At 38.8% G+C, this 13,726-nt stretch overlaps 1 protein-coding gene across 3 annotated transcripts in view; it reads left to right on the forward strand.

Annotated features, from left to right (window-relative positions):
• The window catches only part of Armh3 (armadillo like helical domain containing 3), a 176,025-nt gene that overhangs the window by 64,770 nt on the left and 97,529 nt on the right, over nt 1–13,726 (forward strand). For all 3 annotated transcript variants that reach the window (XM_040273589.2, XM_040273592.2, XM_005333641.5), the window contains one exon: nt 5,529–5,617. In XM_040273589.2, coding sequence (XP_040129523.1) covers nt 5,529–5,617 — 89 coding nt within the window. The remainder of the gene's footprint in view (nt 1–5,528; nt 5,618–13,726) is intronic.

The raw sequence follows: 13,726 nt of genomic DNA on the forward strand, positions 1-13,726 counted from the left end.
GTATAACAGACTATCCTAAAAACCTAGTGGTTTAAAACAAATGTTCACTGTCTTACTGTTTCAGTGGTTTACCAATCCAAAAGTTTAGATAGAGAGGCTTGGCACAGAGTCTTTTATAGTGTTTGAATCAAAGTGTTAGCTGGGGCTATAGTCATCTGAGGTTTTTCTGGTCTGGAGAAACTGCTTTCAAGCTCACTTAATGGTTATTGGCAGGCCTTAGTTCTTCACCACCTGAAACCTCTCTATTGGGTTTTTCAACATGGTAGCTGGCTTTCTTCAAAGCAAGTAATCCAAGAGAGAAAGCAAAGGAATGTGAGAGCCCAAGATGGAAAGCCAAAGTATCTTTTCTAATTTACTCCTACATGACATATCATTTCTTTGAGTCATATGGACCAACTCTGATACATTTGGGAAGGGACTCTAGGAGTGTGCTATGGTTTAAATGTGTCTCCCTAAGGTCATATGTTGGAAACTTAATCCCCAATGCAACAATGTAGGGAGGTGGGTCCTAATGAGAAGTGTTTAGGTCATGAGGCTCCCCCTATATGAATGGATTAATGCTGATTATAAAAGGGCTTGAAAGTGAATTCATTCACTTTTTCCCTCCGTCCCCTTCTCTTTGTCTCTTTCTGTTCCTCCTCCTCTCTTTTTCTTTCATGTATATTTTTGTTTATGTGCATTCATCTCTGTGTGTGCATGCTCTTGCCTTTTCATCTTTCACAATAGAATGATGCATTGAAGGTCCTTTGCATATGTTGGCATCTTGATATCAGACTTCACAACTTCTATAACTGTGAGAAATAAATTTATTTCTTTATAAATTATCCTGTCTGTGATATTCTGTGTGGCAACACAAAACATACTGAGACAATGGATGCAAATATCAGAAGGTCAGGATTGTTGGGGGACATCTTTCAGGCTGGTACCATAGTTGCACAGCTAGTAAATTGTATAACCAAGATTCATACTCATTTCTCTCTAACCTTGGAGGCTTACTCTTAAGCACTTTTGGGATAAACAACAAAGGAAAGATTTGTATAGAGTGGCTGTGCTGATGGGCCATCAGAGAAGATATCAGAGACCTGAGTCATGAAGAAACACTAGAGTTTTCTGAGTGCAGTGAGAGAAGGACATACCAAGTAGGAACAGCATGGGCATGTTCAGGGGCTTAGAAGCTTAACAGTGTGTATGTTTGGAGAATAGAAAGTGATTCTGGCTGATATGAGTGTAGTGTGCATGGAGGAAGGGTAACAGTAGAAAGAAATTTGCCTGAGATAGGGAACAGTTGAAGGTAAGGACGACATGACAGGATTGTATGTTTAGTACTGTAGAGATATAGGTAACTGTCTACCCAACCCTCACATTTCTAGCCAGTGAACCTGTACTAAATGTCCTGTACTCCAGCCTCTGCCCCTTAGTTCCTGACTTCACCTTCAAAAGTTTTTGTATTACCTTGCTTTCTTAGGTGGTTTTCCCACCTGTTTTCTAATGGAATATCCTGAGGTTAGGGAAGATGGAGAAGAGAATGAGGCATCAAATTGACAGAGGCTAGGCAAAAGGTCCCACCTTCAGGTTGAATTTGTTTTCTTCATTATACCATGGGCTTTTTTCCAGATATTCCTTCCCCTACTTCCATTTTCCTTTCCAGTTTTTGGAATTTGGAGTATCAGGTCCTTTTTAGGTGAACTTCTCTGCTCCTAGCTAGGCATCAGGCCAGGTTGCTGCTCTCACTTCTCATTATGCACAGCTTCTGAGAAGCATACAGTAGAATGATAAATTTAAAGCAAAAATAAATATCTACCATTTCAAATAAGTTTATAATCCTCCTGGTGAAATATGAAGAAATATGGAGTATGGAAAGACTTAATACTTAGAGCCAGAATCTGGTCAGAAGTGAATCAATTTTATATCAGTATATGAATGCTGTAGGTAAAGTAATGATGAGGGAAGGTGCTTATATAAAATAAAGAAAGAAGGAAATAAAGTCTTGCCTGGAGCAGTAGGAGGTAAAAAAAACCTAGCCAATTAATTTCCAATCCTGACTGTATTCCTTGATTGTTATTGCTACCTCAGGATTTGGGAGTGAGAAATAGCCTTTAGGGAGAATAAACTCTTCTTTTTTTAGAGAGAGGGCAATACTGGTGATTGAACCCAAGAGTGCTTTACCACTGAGTGACATCCCCAGCCCTTTTTATTTTTTATTTTGACATAGGGTCTGGCTAAGTTGTTGAGGCTGGTCTTGAATTTGCTATCCTCCTGCCTCAGCCTACCCAGTTGCTGAGGTTATAAGCATGCACCTCTGCACTTGTCTAGCCTCTTTTTTTTTAAAGAGAGAGAGAGAGAGAGAGAGAGAGAGAGAGAGAGAGAGAGAGAGAGAGAGAATTTTTAAATATTTATTTTTTAGTATTTGGCAGACACAACATCTTTGTTTCTATGTGGTGCTGAGGATCGAACTCGGGCCGCACGCATGCCAGGCCAGCACGCTACCGCTTGAGCCACATCCCCAGCCCCCCCAAGCATTCTTAAAGTTACTCTTATGTGGACAACTTAGACTCTTTTTAAGTCAGATATTCCCAAAAGAGAGGAACATTTTTCAGTAGGTCCTAGAAGAAGATTTCAGGAGAAAGTGGGAGTACCTGGTATGTATTTTTAAGGACATAACAATTATTAAAATTTTCATTCCAAGCTGGGGTTGCAGTTCAGTGGTAGAGACCTTGCCTAGCATAGGTGAGGCACTGCGTTCAATCTTTGGAACCACATAAAAAACAAATAAATAAAAAATAAATGTTAAGTTCATTAAAATATATATATATTTTTTATTCTGCTTGGCAAATAGTTTAAGTTACTGAGACCAAAAGGCTAATGATGGCATCATTTGGGAAACCGGTAACAGGAACAGAGTTTAGGAATAGTGTTGGATTGGCTGTGAATGAAAGTGCTGGATATAGGTTAGCACCTCATTGCTGCTCTGAAGTGGCTTAGTGATGTCAGATGGCATTATCAACAGGAGCCAAGGTATAGGATGTCTAGATTCTTGCTATGTGAGAAGACCTGGCACTCAGGGATGTACTGTGCATGGGTCATCATGTGTAGGCAGCATTTAGCCACCCTTAGTGGCTGCAATAAAGTTATAGCACTGGGGACCCAATAATGGTCAGTTTCATGGGGAAACTGATAGAAAAGTTTGTAGAATACTGAGCAAATCATAGCTCAAATAACAGCTTCATTTAGCCAATGATGACTGCATCAAACAGGAGATCGCAGCCCAATTTCTAAAAATCAACAAATGATTTGGTAACCAATTTCCCTTGGATCGTGAATTATTATGAATTGTTATAAATGTCATGTCCCATATTGTTTGCCTCTTTTTTCCCCCTGTACTGGGGATTGAACCCAGCACCTCATGAATAGACAAGGGCTGTATCACTGAGCTAAATTCCCAACCTTTTAAATTAATTAATTAAAAAAATTATTTTGAGACAGGTTCTTGCTAAATTTTGCAAGGGCCGATCTCAAACTTGTGATCTTCCTGCCCAACTTTCCCAGTAGCTGGGATTCTAGGCATTCACCACCATACCTGACTTATTGTTTGCTATTGATTGATTGATTGGACTGGGGATTGAGCCTAGGGTCCTTTACCACTAAACTGCATTCTCAATCTCTTTTTACTTTTTACTTTGAGACAGGGTCTCGCTAAATTGCCCAGGCTGGCCTTGAATTTATAAGCCTCCTGCCTCAGATTCCTGCATTGCTTTACAAAATGTGCCACCTCACCCAGGTGTTTGCCTTTTACTTTTTTTTGTTATTGTCGTTCTTTTTAGTTATACATGACAATAGAGTCAGTTCTGACATATTTATACAAACTTGCCTTTTACTTTTTTTAACATTTATATTTTTAGTTGTAGCTGGACACAATACCTTTATTTTATTCAATCATTTATGTGGTGCTAGGGATGGAACCTAGAGTCTCGCACGTGCAAGGCGAGCGCTCTACCACTGAGCCACAACTCCAGCCCACCTTTTACTTTTAATTGTTAAAGTTTTTTTTGTTTTTAATCAGAGAAAAGTTTGTATTTTTAGGAAGTAAGGACCATCAGTATTTTCCTTTCTAATTTTATCTGTAGCTTTTAAACTTTTTTTAAAAAAATTAGTTACTTCTATTTTAAAATATATTGGTGCATTATAATCGTTGAATATAAAGCTTCAGAATTATCAAAGATGAAAAAGAGGGCTGGGGATGTGGCTCAAGCTGTAGCGCGCTCGCCTGGCATGCGTGCGGCCCAGGTTCGATCCTCCGCACCACATACAAACAAAGATGTTGTGTCCTCCGAAAACTAAAAAATAAATCTTAAAATTCTCTCTCTCTCTCTCTCTCTCTCCCTCCCTCCCTCCCTCTTTTAAAAAAAAAAAAAGATGAAAAAGATATTTTTACTAGGTATCTAATTCTTAAAAATTTCATTCATCTTATTCTTATTAATTGCTTACAATTTTGAAATACTCTCAAAAGAATATATTATTTGGTTGTGAATAACTTTGAATATTCAAAAGAACTTTTGTGATGATAGAAAGTTTTTAGCATGGCACTGTAGTCCCAGATACTTGGCAGGCTGAGGTAGGAGAATTACTTGAGCCCAGGAGTTGAAGTTCAGCCTGGGCAACATAGGAAGATTCTACCTCAAAGAAAAATAGAAAAGTTGTATATATATCTGTGCTGTCCAGTGTTGTTGCCATTAGCCACAGGTGGCTGTTGAAAACTTGTTTTGTGGTTAATACAACTGAGGAAATGAATATTCAACTTTACTTTTAATGTAAGTAAAATTTAAGTTAATTAAAACTGTAATTTAAATTTTATTTAAAATATTTTATTAGATCTATAGACTTAAAGTCTTTAATTTTTTGTTTTTGCATTCTGTGTCTGCCACTTTCAAAAGAGTAATGATGATACATTCTTCTTCCCTTTTCTTTCTGGAATGATGCTCAATTGAAAAGTATTGGTGGTGCCTGAGTAGTCACTTGGGACAGTTGACATCTAAGTGGTTGTAGCCCCCTTTTCCCATTGATAAGGGAAATGGGTTGCACAAGCATTTCGTGTGTGTGTGTGTGTGTGTGTGTGTGTGTGTGTGTGAGAGAGAGAGAGAGAGAGAGAGAGAGAGAGAGAGAGAGAACGCAAACATGAATGAGAGAGATTAAGTTTGAGATTTATTTACCAGAAGAGTTGAACGTGTATATTCTTTTCTTTTGCATGTGTACTTATTCATATCCAGTGACTTTAGTGGCCCTAGCAAAGTTGCTCTACTAGAGAGATGGTGTCTGTTGGGCTGGGGTTGTGGCTCAGAGGTAGAGCGTTCCCCTAGCATGCTGGAGGCACTGGGTTCGATCCTCAGCACCACATAAAATAAAATAAAGATATTGTGTCCACCTATAATTAAAAAAATAAATATTTTTTTAGAAAGAGAAAGAAATAGTGTCTGTGATGAATTGCACTGTATTCTCAGGTTTACCTCAGTTTTTTTCTTTCTTGGTTCCAGACGCTGCATTCAGGTAGTACATAAACTGCTTTGTTATCAGAAGAAGTGTCGAGTTCGCCTTCATTACACCTGGCGGGAACTCTGGTCAGGTAACCTTCCCTTGATTTCATCTTCTTTTCCTTGCGTTTTATGAGTACCTGGACTGGGCTTAAGGCACATTTTTTTATTAATAACATTGTAGTTTATTTAGGATGCTTCTATTTTCATTTATCCTTTTTGTCATTTTTATTTTTCAAATCCAGATCTAAGCATGTCACATATTTATTCCACACTTTCTCTCCTCTTCCTTCTCCTCCTCTTCTTCTTCTTCTTCTTCTTTTTTTTTTTTTGGTCAGCTGGTAAAAACCATTGAATATTTCCTGAATTCGTGTAAGAAATGAAGAGTCAGTGTAAACTTGGATTCTTACTCTGTTCCATTTGGTAGCAGCATATGGACTATAGGGAATCTTCTGTGTGTTTCCTCAAGATGAGTAATCTCAAGAGAAATGTCATAGGAAGAGGGGGTGGGGATGGGGGTGGAGAGATGGGGGGAATCCTGTTCTTTTTGTTACATCTGGCATTATTACTGTTTACAGACAGTGTCGATTTTACCACTCCCCCTGTGCCAGAGACAAAACAGCAAATTACAGTGTTTACTTTTGTCTTTATATCCATTTGGTAGCCCAGTAAAGTCACTGCCATCTCTGCAGGCGGGAAGTGGCTCTTCTCTAAGGGTGCAATTAATGCTGGCTTACCACCCTTTCTTTTGTGTGATTAAATTGGAGGTTTCAGAAAAGCAGAGAAGACATGTTCTCTGAAGTAGTCACTTGCTGATAGTCCTGTGGCTTTTGTGACCTAATGGTACAATAGACGCCTTTAGATGATAGTAGTGATGAATGGTTGCCCCACCCATGGGGGAGTTTCTCTGTATTCTAAGCAGAAGAGGGCATGTTAATGTCAGAGGCTTTATAAGAAACAGGCCAGTAACTCAGCCCCCTTCCATGGAATTCATCTCATTTGTTGTGACACATGCTTTCCTCCCAACCCAATTTGGCTATCTAAATTTAGTCTTCCATAATGGGAAATAGAGATCTTTAATTAATGGATTAGCAAAGTTTTGCAGTTATTGCCTATGGTGGTGAAGAGGGGGAGAGGAGCAGGAGAATCATACTAATTGGCAGTCGTATCCTTTTGGTGTTTTAGGAGGGAGAAGTAAGATTGTGTGAAAGTTTGAGATTGAGATGTCAGAAGTACTGAAGAGCTATCAAGAGAGATTGAAAAGACTTAAGTTAGTAGAGTTTCTTAGCAGTATTTCTTCTTCTTCTTCTTTTTTTTTTTTCTTTTTTTGGTATCCAGAATGAACTCAGGGGACTAAATCTCTAAAACCACATCCCAGCCCTAATTTTTTAAAAATATTTATTTTTTTAGTTGTAGTTGGAAACAATACCTTTATTTTATTTATTTATTTTTAGTGGTGTTGAGGATTGAACCCAGTGCTTCCAACATGCTGAGCCACAACACCCTCCCCTCCCTAAGCCCTATTTTATATTTTATTTAGAAACGGATCTCACTGAGTTGCTTAATGCCTCACTGTTGCTGAGGCTGGCTTTGAACTCTCAATCCTCCTGCCTCAGCCTGCTGAGCTGCTGGGATTATAGGTGTGTGCCACTGCACCTGGCCAATATTTCTTTTTGATATAAAGGGCTCCTATTGTTGCCTGTAGATAATAATATGATTGGCTCTAAAAGTCTAGAATGAAAGAGAAAGCACACAAATGATCCAAATCTGTGTATTTGGTATAGTCATAGGACTTAAAGCAAATGTAAATAGTTTATATCTGTAACTGAGATGAAGTTGTACATTGTTGTAGTATGCAACAATTGGTGGAAGTAATTATTTCTGCTTGCTGCTTCTGAGTCCCTTCTGGTTTTATTTTCTCTTTTTTCCTATTTTCTTTCCTTTCTGTTCTGACTATCCTAACTCTGATCTCTCTGACATTTCTCCCATCCTCATTGTCCATTGTCCTTTTTCTCATTGTCCTATTCCATACTATTCCATATTGCCCTGTTCTGTCCCCCTGAAGTTCCCAAGGCTTCCTGTTATTCTCCAACTTCCATCTTATATTCCCTGTCCCCTTGATAAATTGAAGTTTTTATCATTGTGAACCATATTTCCTTTCCTTCACGCTATGGTCTTCATACATTTTACTTTGTGTAAGTGTCATAAACTCCAGAGTGCATTACTATCATTTTTGCTGAAACTGATTATTATCTGTTATTATTTATTTATTTGGTACTGGGGATTGAATGTAGGGCCTTGGGCATGCTAGGTAAGCACTCTACCACTGAGCTACAATCCCAGCCCTCTTTATTTTGAGGTAGGGTCTTGCTAGGTTGTCAAGGGTGGCCTCAAACTTGTGATCCTCTTGCCTCAGTTTCCTGAGTAACTGATATTAAAGGCATATGACAGCTAGATGATTATCCCTTTCTTTTTCTTTCTTTCTTTTTTTTGATAACAGGGGTTGAACCCAATGAGCCACATCTCTAGTCCATTTTTTATTTTTTATTTTTGAGACAAGGTCTTGCTAAAATGCTTAGGGCCTCACTAGGTTGCTGGAACTGGATTTGAATTTGTCATCCTCCTGTCTCAGCCTCTTAATCTTCTGGGATTACAGGTGTATGCCACTGTGCCTGACCAGATGATTATTTTTTAAAGAGATTTAAAAATATCTTTTATGGGGCTGGAGTTGTGGCTCAGTGGTAGAGCACTTGCCTAGCATGTGAGAGGCACTGGGTTCGATTCTCAGCACCACATATAAATAAATAAAATAAAGGTCCATTGACAACAAATATTTTAAAAAAATATTTTTAAAAATATCTTTTATATTTATTTCTTTTTCAGTTGTAGGTGAGCACAATACCTTTATTTTCATGTGGTGGTGAGAATGGAACCCAGTTCCATCCTCATGCATGCTAGGCGAGTGCTCTACCACTGAGCCACAACCTCAGCCCCTATATTTATCTTTTCTGACTCTTAGCATTTTGCCATTTTGGCTAGTAACTTGTGAAGATGACCATCCTTTATCCTGTGCTGGTTGGTTGACTTGTCTTGGACAACTTCCCTCATGTCAGTGCTGTTTGTAGTCATGTGCTATCTCGGAACTAATTAGTTTGCATTCTAAGGCCTTTGAAGGGTTGATGGGATGTGTATATGAATGTCATTAGTGAGGCCTCGGTGACTGCTTGTTCCTAAGGCATAGATACTTGAAATAGAGTTCTCTGCCCAAAGAGGTTAGCTTCTTTTCCTATATAAACAGAGTAAGCCATCCTGGAATCTTGGTTCTCTGTATTCATACGAGGAATGTACAGTGAGATAAAGAGCAGCAGGTGTTAATGAAAGCCGCAAAGTACAACATTGCATCCACTTCAATCAGAGCCCAAAATAATGTATAATATTGCATTCAGTGAATACAAGTGTGGCTGTGGTGGATCCACCCACTGCTTGGCTGGAACTACCCCTCTTATGTTGGAATACCCATGTTTTACTCTTTCTTTGCCTTCTAGACTTTTGGATTTGAGGGAGGTATGTGAAATTCATCATGGAAAATATGCTCATGTGGGTATATGCTTGCTCATACATGTGCTGCAAACTATAACTGAATTTTACTTATAAATAAAACAGTAGCCATGTGTTAGATTGGAAACATGGGAGCCCTTTGATGTCTAGGATACAATCAGCCAGTATCCAGATGCCTTTTTTTATTTGGAATTGGACATTTAGTGTCAGTATACTTCAAGTGCTGGTGTATATTCCATTGTTATTTGACTACAGTTATTCTTCATTATTAGAAAAGATAGCCAGAGTTTCCCCAGGTTCCCATAATGAATTCCCAGGAGTGATCTGTGGATGAGGAGGAAGTAGCTGTATTAGTTGGAGATTCAATCTTGCTTGATGTGTTTTTCCTACTGTTTTACAAATACAAAGCCCTGACCAACTCCTTACTGCCTCCTGTCTATTTATATGATGCTTGTCACCATAGTATCTGAGTACGTAGGGAAATACCCATAACAGAATCCAGTAGTATGGTTGTTGTCATGTTTCTGGTGAGCTGATTTCATCACTTTTTTTTTTCTTTTGAGAAATAAAATTTTATTTTATTTTTTTTATTGGTTGTTCAAAACATTACAAGGCTCTTGACATATCATGTTTCATACATTAGATTCAAGTTGGTTATGAACTCCCATTTTTACCCCAAATACAGATTGCAGAATCACATCTGTTACTGATTTCATCACTTTTGATAGGACAAATCATCAAACAGTTTTATTTGAGTTGTTGTTGTGAAAGGGAGGGGTACATAATCCGTTTTTTTCTTTGTCACTTTATAAATTTATCCACAGATGCATGGGATTGCTTTCAACCAAATAAAAATGGAAACTTTGATGAGTTCTAAGCCATTAGCCAAAGAATGAGCAGAATATTTAGAGAAGCCTGTAATTGTTGGAAAGGGAACTACTTGAACAGAACCTCATGGGTTTATATTATTTTACTTCCACTAGAGGCAGAAGGGATATTGGAGAGGCAGCCTGCATTTAAATAGTATGACTTTCAAGGTTTGAAAACATGGGTTGATTTGGGTGTGTTCATGTATCTATGTGGGAGGGGCGGTTAGTGGGGAGTGAACCCAGGGGTACTCTGCCACTGAACTACATCTCTAGTGCTTTTTTAAAAACTTCTATTTCAAGATAGAGTTTCACTAAGTTGCTGATGCTGACCTTGAATTTGAGATCCTCCTCTAAACCTTGAGTGCTGGGATTATAGGCATGCACCATCATGCCCAGCACATGGTTTGATTTAAAAGTGGATTTATACTGACATTTTTTACTCGACATTTATCTGTGGATCACAGTCGTTCTTTCACTCTGTCATATCCCTAGGTGGTAAGTCATTATTTTTACCTGTTTGTTGGGGGAGTAGAGATATAGAAGGGTTAAATGACTTGCTGAGGATCATGAACCCAGACACTCAACACTCATGATTAGCACTTAGAGTTTTTGACTCCTCTGCTCAGATGCAGATCACTAGGCAACATTTGCCTCCCTGCCGGAAGAAAGGTCCCCAAAGCCCCCAAAACAATCTGTTCAGCTTCACTGTGCAGAATAGCATCCAAAGCATTCTCAGCTTTGTGAAAAATAGAGGAATTGTACATGGTTTGACCTTTTAGAAACCTACTGGGAAAAATGGAAAATCCAGAGAGTGTCACAGCTTTCTGGATCCAGCTGGCTCTCCCATCACTGGCAGAAGCCTGTGTCTTCATGGTTAGGTACACTTCGAGACTGGGAATTGAGAGCCTTTCATTGGAAGCTTGTTATACTGCAAGCATTATATAGGATTGAAATTTTTCAAGAGAAAGGCTGACTTGAGCCATGAATTTATCTGGCAATTCTTGTATAGGTGTAGCTTTGGCAATTTGGCAGCCCCTCTTCATTTTGAGAAACTATCCTTTGATTATTTACTTTTTTTAGTTTAGTTTCTTTTTTACTTTGTTCTTGTGGCACTGTGGATTGAACTCAGGGATGTTCTATCACTGAGCCAAATCCACAGCCCCTCCACTCCTGCTTTTTTAAAAAATTTTGAGACAGATCTCACTAAATTGCCCAGCTGGTCTTAAACTTGTGATCTTCCTGCCTCAGCCATTCACTGGGATTATAGGCGTGCACCACCACACCCAGCTAGTTTAGTTTCTTTTTTTAAAATTTTAATTTTGTTGTAATTATAGACTTAACAGGAAGTTGCAAAAATAGTCGTAGACAAAAATAGTAATAGAGTTTCATATACCCTTCACCCAGCTTCCTCCAAGGGTAATATCTTATATAACCACAATATTGCTTCTTTTAGTTTAGAAAAGGATATCTAGGTGGGAAAGAACAGAGCAGTAAAATGCTGGATAGGGTAGATGGGAAAAGGAATTTGGGCAGCTGCTGTTACTATCTTGTTTTTAAAATTGCTTTTCAAATTATTATTTCTTATTCCCTAAATTTTCTGATTTAGGGAAGTATGTTACAAGATATAGATTAGGCTTGATGAATTTGATTAAGATTACATTAATAAGATTAAGATTAGTTGGCTTCTATGTGCAGAAAAACAAAGACTGTTTTCTGCTGTGGTTAATCAATTCTTCTGAAAATTAGAATGTTCTATTATAGGAGCTTTTCTGTAATTTAGTTATGAAAGATTTTGTATGGCAGTATAGAAAGCCCAAAGACTGAAAAAGAATGCCACGAAGTTTTTTTCCCCTTCAGATCACTACATTTGGCAAATCCAAAATTTATACTATTCTAACTCTTTCATTCTCTCAGAAACTTGGCAGAGGCAAAAGATAAGAATCTCAAACAGCTTTAGCCTTTAGAGGGAGAAGAAGATTCCCACATAAAAGCTCCTAAAAGTGAAAAATTGCTCTTTGTTCTTTTCTCTGCACATGAAGTCACTTCCTTTCCATAGAAGTGTCAACTTTCATAGGCCCATCAGCCTCTTGTCAGGTAAAAGGGGTGAGGGAAGGAGTAGCCGTGCTTTCTTTGCTTTGCCTATACTAGGGACATATAGTTTGGTTTGAGAAGGTATCATCCTTCCCTGAGTCTCTAGTGAGCAAACAGGTTTGTTATTGGTCTTTTTTCAGTTTGTCAGTTCATATGGTTGATGTAGACATGGTCACTTTGATCACTAGATCTTTTTTTCTGTTGATTGAATCCAGGGGTGCTTTATCACTGAGCCACATCCCCATCCCCCTGCCCTTTTTTTTTTTTTTTTTTTTTTGGTACGGGGGATTGAACTCAGGGGCACTCTATCACTGAGTCACATCCCTAGCCCTATTTCGTATTTTTATTTAGAGACGGGGTCTCACTGAGTTGCTTAGCCTCTCTCTGTTGCTGAGGCTGGCTTTGAACTTGCAATCCTCCTATCTCAGCCTCCTGAGCCACTGGGATTATGGGCATGTGCCATGGTGCCCAGCTCCCAGCCCTTTTCAATTTTTTTTTTTTTTGGTAGTTGTACATGGACAGCATGCCTTTATTTTAATTGTTAATTTTTATATGGTGCTGAAGGTCAAACCCAGTGCCTCACATGTGCAAGGCAAGCACTCTGCCACTGAGCTAGAGCCCTAGCCCTTATGTGTTGTTTTGAGACAGGGTCTTGCTAAGTTGCTTAGGGCCTTGCTAAATTGCTGAGGCTGGTTTTGAACTCATGATCAACCTGCCCAGCCTCCCAAGCTGCTGGGATTACAGGTATTTGCCACCTTGCCCAAAGACCGTTAGATTTCTTAAAGGGTGATTTTTGCCTGGGTCCTGTGGGGCACACCTGCAATCCTGGCAACTCAGAAGGCTAGGCAGGAGGTTTGCATGTTTGAGACTGGCCTAGGCTTACTTTAGTGAGACCCTGCCTTAAAATAAAAAATAAAAAGGGTTGGGGGTCTAGTATATAGGTAGAGTGCCCTGAGTTTAATACCCAGCATCAGAAGGTGAGGAAAGGGAAGTGATTGGCTTTTACTCATTTGGACAATGTTGAAAAAAATAAGCAGGCGGTATAGGGCCTTAGAAGAAGGCAGTGACTGCTGAGCATGTTTAGTTATAGACAGCAGCACAAGGATCCTATATTTCCAAACTATAGATCTGAGAATTTTTCATGTAAAAGCTCATTTTCATGCTAAAGAAAAGGATGGGTAATAAAAAAAGAGGATCATTTTGTCCTTAAGTAAATGGGGAAAGGGAGATGATTGAGAACATTAACTTTTCTTTTAGTAGAAACACATCAACAGCAAGGAAAATGGTAAGGGCAAAACCTGCCTTCTACTCAAAGGAATGATTTATTCTTTTTTTTTTTTTTTGGTTCATTTAGAGGGGTATGAGACCATTAGTCAGCGTAGACTGTTGACATACTGACTTGTCTGCTCTGTTCACCTAGAGAAGCACAGAGTATATAACCAAAGCCATTTCATTTTCTTGTTTGATTCATTGGCTTTTGTGTAAGTGAGGTGCTTAGGTTTGCAACCAGACAGATGTTTGTATTCTGAGAAGCCACATAGTGTATTTTTAAATGATTCTCCTGGCAGGTATTGGCTTCTCAGTCCTTTCTGTACCACTCTGCTGGTTGACAATAAGCTGCTGATTGCTGGCATTGTCCCTGGGTAATTGATGATTTTGTCCGGAGATTCTGGAATTAGCTGA

This window comes from Ictidomys tridecemlineatus, chromosome 1 (assembly GCF_052094955.1).
Source record: "Ictidomys tridecemlineatus isolate mIctTri1 chromosome 1, mIctTri1.hap1, whole genome shotgun sequence".
Taxonomy (NCBI): Eukaryota; Metazoa; Chordata; class Mammalia; order Rodentia; family Sciuridae; genus Ictidomys; species Ictidomys tridecemlineatus.